The sequence below is a fragment of the Vigna radiata genome, chromosome 1 (assembly GCF_000741045.1).
Source record: "Vigna radiata var. radiata cultivar VC1973A chromosome 1, Vradiata_ver6, whole genome shotgun sequence".
NCBI lineage: Eukaryota > Viridiplantae > Streptophyta > Magnoliopsida > Fabales > Fabaceae > Vigna > Vigna radiata.
The window spans coordinates 1,409,290-1,427,892 of record NC_028351.1 but is presented as its reverse complement, the minus strand read 5'-3'; the positions used below and the strand labels follow the sequence as shown (position 1 = coordinate 1,427,892).

General features: G+C 27.9%; 2 protein-coding genes across 3 annotated transcripts; both read right to left on the bottom strand.

Annotated features, from left to right (window-relative positions):
* Positions 1-3,351: 3,351 nt before the first annotated feature.
* Positions 3,352-7,759, bottom strand: LOC106756863 (formate dehydrogenase, mitochondrial). Of its 2 annotated transcripts, XM_014639618.2 has the most exons (7): positions 7,742-7,759; positions 7,513-7,597; positions 5,335-5,506; positions 4,520-5,060; positions 4,224-4,348; positions 3,785-3,897; positions 3,352-3,688 (listed from the first exon to the last, which is right to left on the bottom strand). In XM_014639618.2, exons 2-7 carry the CDS (start codon positions 7,585-7,587, stop codon positions 3,575-3,577), a joined length of 1,140 nt encoding a protein of 379 aa, XP_014495104.1. In that variant the 5' UTR covers positions 7,588-7,597; positions 7,742-7,759; the 3' UTR covers positions 3,352-3,574. The 2 variants fall into 2 exon arrangements, with proteins under 2 accessions (XP_014495104.1, XP_014494982.1); XM_014639496.2 differs by lacking the exons at positions 7,513-7,597; positions 7,742-7,759 and adding an exon at positions 5,651-5,877.
* Positions 7,760-11,877: 4,118 nt separating this feature from the next.
* On the bottom strand, positions 11,878-14,039 carry LOC106765573 (formate dehydrogenase, mitochondrial). Its single transcript, XM_014650254.2, has 6 exons — positions 13,903-14,039; positions 13,406-13,577; positions 12,751-13,291; positions 12,429-12,553; positions 12,221-12,333; positions 11,878-12,142 (listed from the first exon to the last, which is right to left on the bottom strand). The coding sequence occupies exons 1-6, from the start codon at positions 13,981-13,983 to the stop codon at positions 12,029-12,031; spliced, it is 1,146 nt and encodes a 381-aa protein (XP_014505740.1). The 5' UTR covers positions 13,984-14,039; the 3' UTR covers positions 11,878-12,028.
* Between the last annotated feature and the right edge of the window lie 4,564 nt (positions 14,040-18,603).

The following is an 18,603-nucleotide window of genomic DNA, read 5'->3' as shown; positions in this document are numbered from 1 at the left end:
GTGATCCAACTTGAAACATCGATATATTGACTGTGATCCAACTTGAAACATCGATGTATTGATTGTGATCCAACTTGAAACATCAATATATTAAAAGAAATCCAACTTGAAACATCAATATATTAAAAGAAATCCAACTTGAAACATCGATATATTAAAACTGATCCAACTTGAAATATCTTATATATTAAAACTCATCCAACTTGAAGTATAGACAAGTGAGCCAACTTGAAATATCATTGTATAACTGTTTGTTTATCTTGGTAAGAAGTATTTGATGTAATGTTTGTTTTACAAAATTGATTTGTATGAGCAGTTTTCAATTACAATCCTTCAGTGCACAATGTGGACGAGATAGGATACAAAACATGCACAGTTCCAAAAGATCAAAGATATTCAAGAGTGTATATAACAGGACATGATCGTATTCAACTTCCTGTATAGAACACTCCGCAAATTTTTTTCTCACTTTATCTTATGTTGGATATACTTACATCATAATTCTTTTCAAAATTAATTATGAAAATATTATAGCTAAATATATTTGGATTTATTTTACATATATAATATTTACCTTATAATAAATACGGTTTATAAGTTCATTGAAATTATTATCTTCTGTAATATTTATTTATATTTTAATGATTTACAATTGGATTTTTTATATATAAATTTTAATTATTTAAAATATTAACTATTATTTATATATTATATAATAAATAATGAAAATTATATTTATTCCTATTAATTTTTTAACACATAATTTTAATTTCTATTCAGCTAATAATATAACTATACATGAATATTCATTTAAAATGTAATGTTAATCAAAACATATATTTCTTTAGTATTTTTTACAGTATTAAATCATAATAAGAATATATTTAATTTTTCATTTATTGCCATTGAATAGGAATATATTTAATTTTTTTAATTAAAAATATTAAGTAATATTATTTTTTTTAATATTTTTAATAATTAATGAATATATATTTTTTATTCATAGCTTTTAGGAAAAGATTATTATAATATATGTTTTATTATGCGTTATAAAATTGTCTATAAAGAAATGAATCAATAAATTATTGTAGACAATTATCTAATTATAATATTATTATATTTCATTTTAAAATAATTATAATATAAATATATAATTAAAATATATGTATTTTACCAACTAAGACTTTTAAAATGGTTCGAAGTCTAAATTTTTCATCAAAAGAATTTTATAATTAAGTAATTATTAAAATACATACTAATAAATAGTAGATAAAGAATTCATCTTCTTTAGAAAAGAATTAAATTATATGTTATTTAATTAATATGAAAGTTAATTTAAAATAAAATAGTGGCTTAAGATTAAATTATTCCACATTTTAAGAGAGTAGATCCTCTTTCTCTCTATATATGTATATATAGACTTTTTTCTTCTTCTAGTATCCTATATAATGATTAATAAAATATTCAATGGATGCATAATGTTATTTTTTGTAAACTTTACGAAGAAAATTTTATGCAAAATACTATTTAAAAATATATAATATTAATATAAATGTTAATTTTTAATTTACTAATGTAGAAATCAGTCTACTACTTAAAAACTAGATAAAAAAAAACATTTAAAATAAGTGAAAAATTTTAAAAATTGTCGTAGTTATTAAAACAAAATAACTATTAAACATAAGTTTTATCACTTAAATGCATTTTACCATTATACTTTAAAAAAATTTACTCATTTTATTCATAGGATATGTTTACTGGAGTGTACATAAAAGTTGTGTTGCTTTATCACTTTTTTTTTTTCAAAACAATATTTTTTATTACTATGATGATAAAATGTATAAAAAGGCCAAAACTGGCTATAGTAAAACCTATAAAACTTGAAAATTTGAAAATAAAACAGACAGAAAAAAAATATTGTATCATAAAATTTATATATGATAATTAAATATTAAAAAATAGGATACCAACCTAGTTTATTCTCCAGCCCTAAATTGCTTTCCATTAGGAAAATGATATTTTGACATCAATTTTTGACACTATTTTGACACTGCACACGTGTCAAAACGTGGTTGGACGATTTCAAATTAAAAAAACTGAGGCAAAGACATATTTGAAAGAAAAAAACCAAAGTTTTTTTTTTAATTTAAAATCGTCCAACCACATTTTGACACGTATGTAGTGTCAAAATGGTGTCAAAAAAATTGGTGTCAAAAAAATTGGTGTCAAAATATCATTTTCCTTTCCATTAGGCCGATTAGTGACGTTAAAGGTCCTTCATCTCCAACCAAATAAACACTACCATCAACCATTTCAAAGTAAATCACCAACATGCACAACAATAATATATTGATGCATATTTTTTGTTGTTGTTGTTTAACAATGTGATTAAAAGAAAGATCTAAGGAAGGGTTTTATAACACAAGAAGCTGTCTTGTGTTTGGGATAGAGTTTGCAAAGCACTTCTACAAATTTTAATGTACCAAATTAATATGGAAAAGGTGTTGCCTAATTCACAAAAAGTAAACAAGTGATTTTTTTAATCAAAGCACATTCTAATCATTTTAAAATATCAATTAATCAAATCACCTTCTTTCTTGTTTTGAACCAATTTGATATAGATATTCTTTAAAATTGTGTACTAAAGCCATATTTATTCCAAAACAGAAAACTCTTGTTTTTTATTATTTGATACAATTGCATAATTAGCACTCAAACAATGTGCTATATGGTAAGCCATAAAAAAAAGTTTCATGGCATTTCATATTTTTTAAACAAATGATATATAATTAATTCATTTTATATATATATATATATATATATATATATATATATATATATGTCAAGTAAAAAAAATTCATAACCCAAATTACTAACTTTACAAAAGCATTAACAAGATGAGAAAGGTACTTTATTTACGGTAATATCATAGAAACATACAGTACCAACATCAATATAAATCAAACACTATTTAAAGATAAATTACTTCAAAATATTTATTAAAATGAAATCTTATCAAACATTTGTGGAAAAAATGTAAAACTATAAATAATTTATTTAATAGTATTAATTGAAATGATAACTCTGTTTTTTTTTTTTGTCTTATAATGATGTGGTTAAATTAAACTTATCATTATTGTTGCTATTAGATGTCGAATATAAAATAGATAAAAAGATAATATGATCTTCAATTTTCAATATCTTCAAATAATTAATGATTTTGACTGTGGCAAATCCTGAAAGTATATTGTTTTAAACCTTATTTGAAACTTAAAAAACAAAGTGTAGTAAAAGTTAAGTTAAGAAAATAAAAAGTAAACAGAAAAGACTAATAGGATTTTGATTCTAGTGCATGCAAATAAGTACTAATTTCAAGCAGCACATTTAAATTCGAAAAACACAAGATCCATGCATGGAACATAGAGTTCCTTGCAATTTTATTTGAGATTAATTAAAGTAGTTCAAATTCAACAAAAACAAGTACATCGCAAAATCAAAGTGATCTCTGAATCTTTATTTGCTCTTCCATTGTTGGCCTTAGAAATGGAAGTTTCTAAGACCACATTGATACCCTTCACCGATATTGGCTTGCAAGTTGACCCTCCTTCACAATGTAGTTCTGCTCTGGAAAGTCTTCACCCCTGAAGTGCCTATCAAGCATGTCTTTCACACCAGCAGCATAACGTAGCTTCACAAGTTTGGTTTATTATCATTTAGTGTTATTCAAGTGAAAGAACACAAAAGGATAAGGATAAGCTGATGCTATAGACAAAAGTTTAAATACCTGTGCATCTATGGTAGTGCCAGAAACATGAGGAGTCATGGCATGGTTTGGCATGTAGCGCCATGGATGATCTTTTGGAGCTGGTTGTGGGAACCAAACATCACCACTGTAACCTGTACAATTAAGAGATTTGGAAAGGGATCAAAGTTTAATTAGAGAAGACAATTCAACAAAGAATAGTAACCAACCACAATCTAAATTGTCTGCTTTTCAGATAATATTGTCATGAATAACTATCCCCAAAAGGTTGTCACTTGGGGACATAACATAACTTACTTTCTTTCCACTTTCCAGAGTAACATAAGTAATTTGGTAAAAGAATCAATTGTTGATAATTTGATATTATATACACATATAAGAACCATTAATGTGTTAGAATATCATCAACTTACAATACTAGTTTTCTTGTTTTGCTACTGTGAACTGGTTTTAGAATTACCTGCCACGTGACCATTTGAACAAGCATCAGCAACTGCTTGGGTGTCCATAATAGCCCCTCTAGCATTGTTAACAATCAAGACACCTTTCTTGCACTTGGAAATTTTATCTTTGTCAAACAATCCCCTGTATCACAAAAATCACTGGTCACTACTCCTAACTAGAAAATGCTAAAAGAATTTAAATATTCATCCAGATCTTATGTTTCAACGAATAGCACTCGAGTGAAAATAATAAATTGCTTGAGATTTCAAGAGTGAAATGATTTTTGTTTTGACTGAGATATTGAAAGTATACCTTGTCTGCTCAGTAAGAGGTGTGTTGATAACAATAACATCACACTTTGGAAGCATGGCATCAAGGTCCTCCTCAAACTTTGCTCCTATCTCTTTCTCCAATCCAGGGTCCATCCTAATCCGATCAAAATACAGAAGATTACAGTTAAAAGGTTTCAACCTTTGGAGTAAAAGCTTCCCAATTCGTCCGGCACCTACGGTTCCTACTGTCTTGCCTTCAAGATCATAAGCTCTGTAAGCAATGCCAGCAACATTCCATTCCCCATTAACAGCCTGATGGTACCCTGGAAGGAAATTCCTAATTAGAATGAGGATTCTCATGAGTTCATCCTCAGCAACTGACACCACATTGCTTCCTGTGACCTCTGCCACAGTTATACCAGCCGCAGCTGCAGCCTTGAGATCAATGTGATCTGAACCAATCCCAGCAGTCAAAAGCAATTCTAAATTTTTGGCTTTCTTTATTCTTTCAGCAGTGACATAGGCAGGATGAAATGGAGTAGATATGATAACATGTGCATCAGAAAGATTTCTCTCAAGTTCTGCAACAGAAAAAACAATAAATAGCCATAAGTTCAAGCAATTATAAACTTTAAGAGAAAACTGCATTCACTTTCCAACATATCATGGTGTTGATTACCATGATGTTTCAGAAAAAATTATGAGACATGCTTATCTTCACATGATACATCACCATATTTTTAATAAAATAATAATAATAACACATGGAAATTGGTCACGGACTGATTCATCAAGCAACACTCAAATCTCAAGATATATAAACTATAAACTTGAATCGATTAGCAAGTTATTAACCAGAATCTGATCCTGCTTTGTCATCAGTGACAATATACTGATGGCCCTGGGATTCCAGCCACTGGCGTATACCCAATGCTCCTTCAACACACCCGACAAAATCAGGATTCAGTTTTGCATACTCATTCCCCTTGTAGAACACTCCCACAATCTTCTTCTTTTCACCTGACACCTGTTTTCAATCACAGGGAAAAGTAAATAAATCAATCACAGTCATGCATAAACAGAGTTGAAGGAAACAATATTAATCATGATGTTGCATGAGCAAAATTAATCATGGCCAGCAGCATAAATAATTAAACATTCACTAACACACATTTTTTGAGGATGTGTTGTCAAGTGGGGTAACAACATTGTCGAGTGGGGTAACAACGGTTTCTTGAGTGGTTGTTGCCAGGACTTCAACTAGGTATTCTTGTGCTTCTTGTGTGTTATCACTCATGGCTGAGAGAGAAGTTTAAAACAGAATAGCAATAGAAATAATGAAAAGGAGAACTAAAAAGAGATGCAAATGAAAGATTTCTTGCTGGTGTGTCTGTGGGGGAGAAGAAGGGTGAGTTATATAGAAAAGTAGAGTTGCTTGGTTATGACACGTAGATCAGACACGGTGTCTAAACCTATGCATGATGAACAAGTTTCACCTTGGCCTCAGCAAAAATACATAGACAAAAATTAAAATTGCTGACATAAAGAATGAATACAAATGAGAGTAGTATTTTTTTGATACAACTGTTATTGAATGATATTATTTATTAAAAAATATAAAAATATGGACGTTTATAATTTTTATTTAAGAATTTTTAATAAATTTTAAATCCATTGGTGTCTGCTGCCTTTTCCCTTGAGATGAAGAGGAATTATGGTTTCTCACACTATGATATTAGTTTGGACCCCTTTATTTGGTCTTTCTAATTTGTGTTTTTTACTATGAATTTTTCCAAATGGTTACATTATTTTTAAATTAATTTCCAATTTTCAATATTAGTTTTGAAAATAGAAAAAAGGAAATATTTTTCAGAGGTTCTTTTTTATATAAATGTCTTAAGAGAAAATATGTTAAGAATAAACAATAAGGTGACAAATTTTATAAATTGAAACTGAAAATTATAAATTAAAAATAAAGTAAAGTTTATATTTAAAAGTAAAATAAAGCAATAACAATGAGACTGTATAACATTTTATAATTATAAAAGTAACCTTTTTATAAAATAGTTTCACACTTTCATCCAATAAAATAATATCATAACATACAAATCCATTAAATTTTTATAATAATTATTTTAAAAATCATCACAGCTTTTATTAGTTGGTTGATAATATAAAATTATTCCAATAGAAATTGCATGATCATTTCAACTTTTTAAAATGATCAAGCCACTTAGTTCTCCTTGTCTACTTTTTTATAATCTATATTTTTTAATATAATAGTTCTTTTAATATTTAGATGAGAAGTGGTGGGGTTACAAATCATGTAAATCGAATTGGTTTTTGTTCTGTGGTCCACCAAATACAAGTTAGGACTGTCAAATACAGACTAGGAGAGACTCATCTGTCAGACACTGGATTATGATTCCTGACTTGTCAGTTTTTCTCATTTAAAAATATATGTAACTTTTAAAAATAAAAAATACACTTAATTAACTAATTAATTAACATCTTTAATGAGATAAATTAAAATATACAAATTATTGAATTATAATTAATAATTAAAATTCAATTAATAAATATATTATTATATATTTATATCATTTAAGAAAAATAACAGTTATAAAAATTTGTTTTACTATTTAATATTTTACATATATAATATTCCAAAACTAAAAAATATAAAGATAAAAATTATTTTTCAAAACTATTCCGTGAAGAGTTACTGAGAAAAAATCCATCCGGCGCAAAAGTTTGATGGCAAGGAAAATCCAACCCGTGTACTTCCGATGGAAAGTAAACCAGTCAGAAGAAACACCTCACAGAGTGAGAAACAAACTTTAGCATCACGAGATGGTGACGGTTCACGCATGCAACACACAAACAACAGCAAAGCCGGATCTCACCACCGGTTATGTAAGAACAAGAACAAAAATGCTAAAAATTACAGGTAACGCAGAATCACGAGTTTCAGAAATCAATTTAGAAAAGAATAAAAATAAAATCGAACAGATAAAATTTAATTGGACTTACATGAAGATTTCTGAAGAAGGTGGAAGAAAACAGAGAGCGAATTGCAGAGGAACCAGCAGCGCGTTTCATGGCCATGATGATTTGCCTGAGAAAATTTGATTCACTGCACAAAATTTAAATTGTAATTAATTATTACTGTTATGGTAAAATAAATAAAAATAATAAGAAGATGAAGAGAAAAATTGAAAGAATAGAAAGGTGAAAAGTTGGAGAGGGAAGAAGAAATCACCGGTTGCGACCTTTGCTCTTGTGAGACTCTGTATTCTCTGTTTCTCCTTTCAATTTGTTCACTGTTACACACGTGTGCCTAGTTAGTTCCCACGTGCCACTCCTTTATTTCTCTTATTTTTCTACTTTGCTCATTTATGACATTTTGGTTACTGCTTTTCATTCAGCTTAGTCAGCCCTAGTCTTCCCTCCTTATCATTTTTCTAATTTTAATTTTTTATCAGTTTCAATAAACCTTAAATTATTAAATATGTATGAGTTGTATAAATGGGTGAATTTTTATTTTATTTTATTTTGCTTTACTTTATTTTTTGTTAATTAATTTCTTTTTATTTGTAGTAGGATTATGACATTAGTTAAGTGGAGGTGTGTTGAAGATATGAAGTATTTTTTTAATATGATATAAGAATACAACTTTTCAAAATAATTTAGAGTGAAAAAGGAAAAAAATAAGGTAATTTATCACATTTGGAAATTTGGTACGATGAAAATTGGATAAAAGACAACTATCCGATTATTTTTTAAAACGAAATTAGAAATGAGTTAAGCTAAATTAATAGTTTGAAATTTTACCTTTTTATAAACTAGCAAATACAAAAAAATTTCAACATTATCAAATTCAATATCTCACATAATAATTAAACTCCTATTGTTTTTAAAAGATAATATATATGAAAATACGTGTATGCATAGCATGCTTGAATAAACAATAGTAGCAAGCAAGTCAATCTAAAGAAGAAATATATCCTTAATTATCAAGTGTTTGAAAAAACATATTCTTATTTAACTTTTTGGTCGTGGAATTTGTTAGCATTAAGTGGAATACATGTACATCGATAATTGTTATGTCAATTTACGAGGACGAGTGCCATAATAAGAGAAAATAACTTGTGATAAAAAATATCATTTAATTATTATTAAAATTTAAATTTCATTAACAAGTATTATAAATATATTATTGAAAATATAAGCATTTTAATTACAACATTCTTTTATTATCTATATTTTAACAGTAGGAGGTTTCATCTTTTACATTTTTTTAATCCTTAAAATTTTAAAATGACAGTTTTTGTAAGAATTTAATTAACTGCTTGATAGTAGAAATGATATATTTAAGAACTATTAATATTTTATTATTTCAGTATAAAATTTATAAATAAAAATTTAATTATTCAAATTTTATTTTAGAAAAAATATTATTTCTCTCTAAAACTTTATCTCTATTTCATTTATCTTCTAGATTTCTCAAATATATATTTAAATTTTGTTTTAAGTTGTCTTTACTTGTTGATTTTGAAAAGTTTTTATAAATGAAGACTAAGGATCTTGCTTGTGATTTTTCTTTATGACAAGATAAATATATATATATATATATATATATATATATATATATATATATATATATATATATATATATATATATATGAAGTTGAGAGCATCAATAAATAAATTTTGATAAGTAAAGTTAATTATGTTGTTTTTTTATACTACTTTAAGAGGATAAACTATCCAAATGTGAAGTTGGTGTGGTTTCAATATTTGGTTTAATGGAAAGATTATACTTTGAATATATTTTAATGTTTGAATCTTGAGATAAATGTTTAGTGATATACAAGAAAAATATTAATTACCTACATTTAAAATCCGTAAAAAATAACTAAAATATGTAGGTAAAATAGTTTGTAGATAACAATTATTTATGAATTTCAAAATTCATAAATAATTTCATAGGATTATATCCATAAGTAAAACCCATAAGTAATCATGTATAAATGCATTTGTAGGTAAACATTTATCTATGAATATGATCCATAGATATCTACATATTTAGTTTGTAGGTAGGTAAGTATACTAGTTCCCTGTATCCATGAAATATTTCTTTTTAAATTTTGATATGTTTATTAAAACACTAATACTATTTGATATTTAAGTAATAATTAAATAATATTAGAAACATAATTTGAAGATTTATTTTATAAAAAAAAAGAGTTAAATAGGTTTTTAGTTCGTTGATTATTAGTGAAAATTGGAATTAATCTCTTTTCTAAAATTTGACCAAATTTAGTTCGTCAACTTTAGAAATACATGAATCTAGTCCTTTTAGTCAATTTTTATTAAGTTTATTAAATATTTCAAATGTTTTCCATGATAACATTTAAATTGTATTGTTTCATATATTTTCGCTTCAATATTAGTTAAAAAAACATATTTGAATCGCCAAATAAACTTAATAAAATTTGGTTAAAAAGAACTAAAACAATGCATATCTAAAATTAGATAACTAAATTAAGTCAAAGTTTTGAAAATGAACTAATTTCAATTTTCATGTAAATATATATATATATATATATATATATATATATATATATATATATATATATATATATTCAACCTTAAAAAGTATAGGAAATAAAATTTGAACATATTAAGAAAATGGAACAACAATAATAATAATATTCAATCATGTGTTAAAACATCTAAGTACTCTTTGATTAAACAAACTAATAACCAGTAATTCAAATATCTAAGTACTTTTAAATTTAACAAACTAATAGTCAGTATAATCATGGGCCAAATTTTGTAGTCGATTGTCTTATGGTTGTTAATTGTCCTCCTATTGATTTTATTGACCACCTAGTTTATGGAAAATATGTTATGCAGTTGTTGTTGTTGGAGGTAGTAGGTACTAGAGGAATACACTAACAAATGAATAGAACTGAAAATTCTTCTTATTAATCCCTTATTCAATGGTCATGAATCTCTTCTCACTAGTGAATATATGTTCATAGAGTAATATGATTAAATGTTACTTGTATTTGGCTAGCTATGTATGGTAGATATAAAAGAGTTGAAAGTATTTGAGATAAAATTTGTATAGTTTGAGTTAATAGGTTTTAAATGAGTTATATTATATATTTTAGTGGTGAAAAGTTTGAATATTTTAATTTAGTCAAATTGGCTTGTAATTTTGAAACAAAACATTTTATCTTAGGTAAAAGAAAAGAAGAAAAAACAAACTTAGTTTCAACCAATTGAGTTATCAATTATATTTTGTAGAATTTTTTAATCATGCATAATGTTACGGCAAGTAAATTCTCGCTTAGCGAGTTTGATAGTTAGGTGACTAAAATCTGTTTAACTAGCTTGTTTAGATTTGTGCATTGAATTTAAGAATAAGAACTGACTACATAGTATTTTATTAGTGAGAGGAGATATCATAACCTTTTCACCCTTCCTTCCAAACTTACCAAACCAACTTAATAACTCTCAAATATTAATGAAAAAGTTAAACCCATATCATTAAACCATCTTATAACTTCAACCTTAACTACATTGGTATTGAACTCGTATATAGAAAAAAATATTAGATGATAGGAGTCGAAAAATATTTTTATGACTTAATTTGTTGTGTAGAAAAAAAAAGACTTAATACCGCTTTTGGTCTCTAGTTTGGGAAGTTTTGTTCAATATGATCCTATCTTTTCTTTTAGTAACAATTGATCTCACTTTTGAAACAACTGTTCAATTGACTCCTTTCTTGTTAACGGTGCTGGTTACGACGTCAATAAGTTCTTTCATGCATTCACCTGTCCAAATGTTATTTTAACACAGTCCTGACATAATATTATATTAAAAATCATGTTATCATCGTATACAATAAGGACTATAATAAACAATCTAAACTTGAATATGGGACCACTATGAACAAAAAGGACTCAATTGAACAGTTTTTTCAAAAGGTGAGATCAATTGTTATGAAAAAAAAAAGGTAGGACCATACTTAACACACCCTCCCAAACTAAGGACAAAAAACGGTATTAAGTCAAAAAATAATTATCTAGTAAGTCATCAATAACGTTAATGTTAATAATGGTTAAAAAAATGTACAAGACTTAAATTAATTGTTAATACGATATCATAAATAATTAAGTATTTAATATGATTTAATCTCTAACTTTTTTTCAAATCCAAATTTTAGTCCACAAAAAACAAAATAATGATTATCAATTTCCCTTTTCAAATAAATTATATTTTTCTTTCCTTAAGTCTTTGGAAATTTTGCTTAATTATATATGTATATTGTTCTTATCAATATTCGAATGATCTTAGTTGCAAAAAACTTTTTTAACACTCAAGTCAGGAAAGAGTTTTATTTTATTTCTTAATTAGATTTGGTACATACAAGCTCAAATTCGACAAAGCAAGTACTTATGAGAGTTTACTCTAGATGTTTATTTTTCTCATTCCCTGGCTTTGAAATGGAAGTTTCTAACACCACGTTGATACTTCATCGATATTGGCTTGCGAGTTGGCCCTCCTTAACAATGTAGTTTTGTTCTGGAAAGTCTTCACCTCTGAAGTGCCTATCCAACATGTCTTTAACACCAGCAGCATAACGTAACTGCACAAGTTTCATTATTATCAATATCAGTGTTTCACATAATGAAAGAACCTAAGTACTACAAAAACTCAATAATACCTGTGCATCTATGGTAGTGCCAGAAATATGAGGAGTCATTGCATGATTTGGCATGAATCGCCATGGATGATCCTTTGGAGCTGGTTGCACAGGCCAAACATCCCCTCCATAACCTTTACAAATTGTTCATCACAAAAATCATTAGTTCTGATTTTCTCATAACTATTTCAAATCAAAAGAATTTTCTGTGAATTGGTTATAGAGTTACCTGCAACATGGCCACTAGTGCAAGCATCAGCAATTGCCTGAGTGTCCATGATTGCCCCTCGAGCATTGTTAACAATCACCACACCTTTCTTGCACTTAGCAATTCTGTTTTTGTCAAACAATCCTCTGAAACACAAAAGCTTTCCTCACTACTCATCTCTTAGGCTCAAAGAATCTCAATATTAACACACCATGGAATATACATATTACAAACCAAAACACCTGTTATTCTTACGTTCTGTTATCTATGAATGAATCCCTCGTGAATTTTACAGAAATTATGCATACCATGATTTTGAGTGATTGAGATAGTAAAAGTATACCTTGTCTGCTCAGTGAGAGGCATGTTGATAACAATTACATCACACTTTGGAAGCATTGCATCAAGATCCTCCTCAAACTTTGCTCCAATCTCTTTCTCCGATTCAGGATTCATCCTAAGTCTATCATAGTACAAAAGATTACAGTTAAAAGGTTTCAACCTCTGCAGCAAAAGCTTCCCAATTCTTCCCGCACCAACAGTTCCTATTGTCTTGCCTTCAAGATCATAAGCTCTGTGTGCAATTCCAGCAACATTCCATTCCCCATTAACAGCTTGATGATACCCTGGCAAGAAATTCCTCACCAGAACAAGGATTCTCAGTAGTTCATCCTCGGCAACCGACACCACGTTGCTTCCAGTTACCTCTGCCACAGTTAAACCAGCAGCAGCCGCCGCCTTGAGATCAACGTGATCAGAACCAATTCCAGCAGTCAAAAGCAGCTCTAAATTCTTGGCTTTCTTTATTCTCTCAGCAGTGACATATGCAGGATGAAATGGAGTAGATATGATGATATGAGCATCATGTAGGTGTTTATCAAGTTCTGCATCAAGTACCAAATAGTCATAAGTTTGAAGCATTGGGTAGGTAAATCAAATGAAGTTTAAAGATAAACAATATTAGATGAAGTTAAATTAAGTTTTGAAGATATACTAACCAGAATTGGGTCCTTCTTTATCATCAGTGACAATATACTGATGACCCAGTGATTCAAGCCACTCACGAATACCCAATGCTCCTTCAACACATCCCACAAAATTGGGATTCAACTTAGCATACTCACCCCCTTTGTAGAACACCCCCACAATCTTCTTCCTCTCAGCCGGAGCCTATTCTCAACCATAAGACAAAAAAAATATACATTCACAATCATGCATAAACCAAAGTTCAAGCACTAAGTATCATTCATGATCTTGCCTAAAAAAATTAATCATGCTCATCGTCTGAAAGAATAATTTAGTATTTTCACTGTGCATTTTTACTTTGATGCAAAAGTAAAATTGGGTCAGTGATTAAAATTGATGGTGAAATTCCGATCCAACTGTCATGTGTATGGGAAAGAATTGTTTTGGAGAAACTTGAATTTTTTTCAAAAAATAAAAAGTGTAGTAAAGATGGGAGAAAGAAGATGAAGATATTTGGAAGTTGAGTTACATGAAGGTTTCTGGAGAAGGTGGAAGAGGACGATGAAAGCAGAGAGCGAATGGCTGAGGAAGCAGCACTTTTCATGGCCATGGTGATGATGGCAACGTAATTCACCCAAAAAAAAAAAAAAACTGCAATTATTAAGAACAGAGAATAGGGAAAAGAGAGAAAGAGAACTGTGTGAAAAAATAGAGCAGTGTTTGATGTTTATATAGAACAAAATAAACAAAGAAAATAATATGATATCCGCAGACACAAGAAATGGAAGATGAAACCATACATACCAAGACAGAGCATCTAGGGAAGGGATGAAATAACGTATGCAGCAGCCACTATGTTCTGTCTCTCTCATACACGTGTGTACATTTCAACCACGTGCCACCTTTGCTTTCTTTCTAAATTATAGTTAAGGAAAATAAAATTTTAACACCATTTTTTTTACACTATTTTGACACTGAACACATGTCAAAATGTGATTGGACGATTTCAAATTAAAAAATAAACTTTGGTTTTTTTCTTCCAAACATACTCCTGTCTCAACTTTTTTAATTTGAAATCGTCCACTCACATTTTGACACGTGTGCAGTGTCAAAATAATATCAAAAAATAGTGTTAAAATATCATTTTCCTTATAGTTATCCTAGATAATAAGCTAATGTATATTGTATTGCAGAAGAACAGAACACCACACCAACCTTGTTCAGTAACTTAGTGTGGTTTATGTAAGACTTTGACAATGAAACGCAGAAAATTAAGCTTCCATTTTTAACAATATCAAAATCATGAAGCAAGAATGATTCAACTCAAAACTAAGTCCTTAAGAATACAAAAACTTTATTTTTATTTTATACTATTTTTATTTATTTTTTACTTTATTTTTTAAAAAAAAAATACAAAAACTTTTATTTATAAACTATTTTATTCTTGTATTCTATATTAAATAAATGTAAAAATATATCATCATATCATTACTCATTTGTTAAAGATGAATTAACATGGGCACAAGGAGTGATCCAATTAATGCAAGCAAAGCAAGTTACAATTATTGTGAAATATAAACCATTTCAACCCCACAACAAATAAATAGCCAAACAAAACTTTTTTGCCCGTTTCATAATTATAATATACGTACCATGAAGCATTTATGTTTGCGATAGTGCCACTTGTAAAAAGCACCATTGCAGCATCAAATCTTTTCTCCATGAATTGACATCACCAAAGTCTTCATTATGATAACCTCTTCTACCCCACATTCACATGGTTATTATGTAAAGAGCTACAATCCAAAGTTCACATATTTACTCCATCAAAATAATAATAATATGACTTATCAAACCAACAACATAATAAATAGTTAAATTTATCATTTATTGATTGTCGTTGTCACCACAATCATAAAGTTAAAGAAGATTTGAAGATTATTTTTTTAGTGTTTTTTTAAAGATGAAAAAGTGATGAAAAACAATGATATGTGAGAAAAATATAAATTTGTCATCCTATTATCATGGAAAGAAATATTCTTGTTGTTTTATTTTCACGTGTCCACCAACACTATTATTTTTCACATGCACTACCATTGTTATTTTTGATATGCATATGTGATATTTCTAAATAATACAAAGAGATTCTTGACTTTAGAAGCGACATACACTCATACACATTTGACTCGTTGATCATGTATAATGAGTCTCTTCAATGCGTCATTAAATAGTTGGTTGGTATATTGGTGTATATTAATAGTTTAGTAATGGTGGAGAATTGTGTTGTGATATTTTCTCAAAATTTATGGAGATAATTTGGTGTTACTGCTTGTGTTGTGATCTTTCCTCGAAGCTTTGGAAATAGCTTGGTGTCACATTGCTCAAACCTAAGTGAATTCTAGAATGAGTATGGCAAGTGCATTGTGCATGATTCATGTTCATGGAATGTGATTAGAATCCATAGCACGAGTAGCCCGACAGACATCATAGTAGTTCGACAACATGTTAGCCTGACAGACATCATAGTAGCCTGAAAACATAAAAGCTCAACATCATACCAACCTGACAAATATAGAAGCTCAACAGGCAGTATAACAGCCCAACAGATAACATAATAGTTGACACTCCAAAATATACATCTCCTTTTATCATTGGAGTCTGCTTTGATTCACATCATAGTTCATGGACGTAGGTTGAATGACATGCATACATATGCTTGGAATCAAATATGTGAAGACTTTGAATCGAAAATATGAAAACTTGGAATCGAATTTGTGAAAACTTGGAACTTTTTTCAAGAAGAATAGAATGTGTTCTTTTTTGTTTGGAACTGATTTCAAGGTCTTGGAATATGTTTTGTTTTGTTTGGAACCAGTTCCAAAGTGTTAGAATTTGTTTTCTCGTGCTTGGAACCGATTCCAAAAGCTTTCGTTTGTTCTAAAAAGTGTGTTGTGTTGCAGAAAGTGTTGGACATGTTATACGAGATGATTCAAGAGTTGAACCAAAGGCCTATGGTGGTCATTGGTGGAGGCGACATGGTGGTGACCATTCGTAGTGGAGGTAACTTCATCGTTGAAATGTGATTCAGTTTATGTGGATTTTGGTGGTTCGTGGTTAGGGGAGTTTCTGCTAGTGTGCTCGTGGAGGAGGTGATAGAGTTGCCATGTGTTTTGTTTAATGAAAATTGTTGACATTACTTTTGATTCAAATTTAATTTCTTATTATAGATATATATTATGGAAATAAGTATTATGTGCCTTTTGTATCATTTATTTATTTTAATTAATACTTTTTTGTAAAAGTTTTATTCATTAAAAAAATTCTATAATAATTCTAATTCATCTTATATTTTATATTACTTTTAACATAAAAAATAATTTGATAATTTTATTTTTTAATTTATTCAAACTTGTATTTAATATGTTACATAAGTTAAATTTATTTTATTTTCAAATTTATTTTTTTATTTCTCTTAAATCACTGTTTCCACGAGAACACAACCTAAAGTTATTTCAGTTTTCAAAATTTAATATTAAGTGATTAACATTATATTTTTAAAAATTGAAAAATTATAATAAAGTTTTTATAAGTTTAAAGAATAAAAACCTTTTTCTCCAGATTTTAGAAAATAAAAAATAACTATTCAAATCATTTATTATAATTTTATATAATTAGACAATTATAAATGGTAGATTGTAAAAAGAGATGATGCTGTCGGTGGCTGAGTTATGTCTGTTAGTGCAGTCACTTGATGTGACAGAGACGTGCTTGACTCCTTCATCATTTTTGGATATGTTTTTATATTTTACTAATTATTGAGAAAATTATACAAAGGCTTAAATTAAGTTTTTATACTATAATTCCAATCATATTGTTACTTTATTTTTTTTTTATAAAGTTTTCATTACATATTTAATCTTTCAATTGTTTATAATTAATTCATTTTGGTCTATCATTAACATATTATTAACTATTAGCAAGAAATATATATATATATATATATATATATATATATATATATATATATATATGTATATAAAAGAATAATACGTATTAAAATTAACTCTAAATACATTATTAATATCTTATTTAAATGAGTAAGTAATTACTATTGTTATCACTTACCTACTTGTATAAATTCTTGTAAGGATTATATATTGCATCACATTAAAATTTGTTAGTTTAAAAAATTGAAATATCAAATTTGTAATTAATATTACATAAAGATTAAAATTACATATTTATAAAATAATAGGAACAAAAATTAAAAGTTGTGATATGACAACTGCAAAAGTATTTTTTTTCTTTGAATTTTTTAATTATATCCTCGAGTTCTGCTAGTTAAAAAATATGAAATATTATGTATTAAATTAAAAAGAAGAGAAAACAGAAAATAAGGATAATTTGTGAGAAAAATAAATTTATTTTTTATTTTTATTTTTAAAACAATAAAAGTTGTATAAATTATAAATTTTGGGATACTTAAGTTTATTTAATCATATTTAGGCTGTTTCTTCTTTGCGTCTTTTTTCATTAAAGTTTTTATTGAGTCTCTAATATTTATATTTGGTGTTCTATCTCAATTATAATGATTTATTTTAGTATAAATTTTAGAATTATTTTTTTGTTGGTACGTCTTCCAGTGAAGTTGAATATCGCTGTTTGGTTAGCGTCGTTGTTGAAATCACTTACATTCAAACACGTCTTATGAATTAACAACTTCTTCTTTGGTTGTATGGTATCCTGACAATCAAAGTGTTATGGTAGTCTGTCAGGTTGCACACGTTCAATAGCAGTAACCAAAAAGAACAACAACACAGTACCAAAATTATGAATACTGAATATGCTTTTCCTTTCCACGAAAACAAAGGAAATGCTTACAAAGTTGTGACAGAGTATGAAATCACACCGTGGAAATAGTAATTTTAAGAATGACGAGAGATCCTTAGATATAATGAATAATAAATCTTTATCCGATCCAATAAATATATTAGTGATAAGCTATCGTTGAAGCTATCAAATTAATACTACTTTTCAAGGTAATTTCAGTATTGCCTAGTAGTATTCAAGAAAATAGATAGGGCTAAAGTAACCCTAAGTTGTCTCCCAACGAACACGGAATTTCTTTCGAATATCTGAAACTTATGAATGTTGTGCAATGCTTAAGAACAAAAGTGAAGATGTTTAAAGGTTGTTGTAAAACAAATAGAAAACTTAAAAACAATTATGA

Coding starts and splice junctions, on each gene's coding strand:
- LOC106756863 (XM_014639496.2), bottom strand. CDS start 5,776: ATGAGTGATAACACACAAGAAGCACAAGAATACCTAGTTGAAGTCCTG. Junction 5,061..5,334: donor CAAAGCAGGATCAGATTCTG/GTTAATAACTTG, acceptor TTTCTGTTGCAG/AACTTGAGAGAAATCTTTCT. Junction 3,689..3,784: donor GCACTACCATAGATGCACAG/GTATTTAAACTT, acceptor AAACTTGTGAAG/CTACGTTATGCTGCTGGTGT.
- LOC106765573 (XM_014650254.2), bottom strand. CDS start 13,983: ATGGCCATGAAAAGTGCTGCTTCCTCAGCCATTCGCTCTCTGCTTTCA. Junction 13,292..13,405: donor TAAAGAAGGACCCAATTCTG/GTTAGTATATCT, acceptor TACTTGATGCAG/AACTTGATAAACACCTACAT. Junction 12,143..12,220: donor GCACTACCATAGATGCACAG/GTATTATTGAGT, acceptor AAACTTGTGCAG/TTACGTTATGCTGCTGGTGT.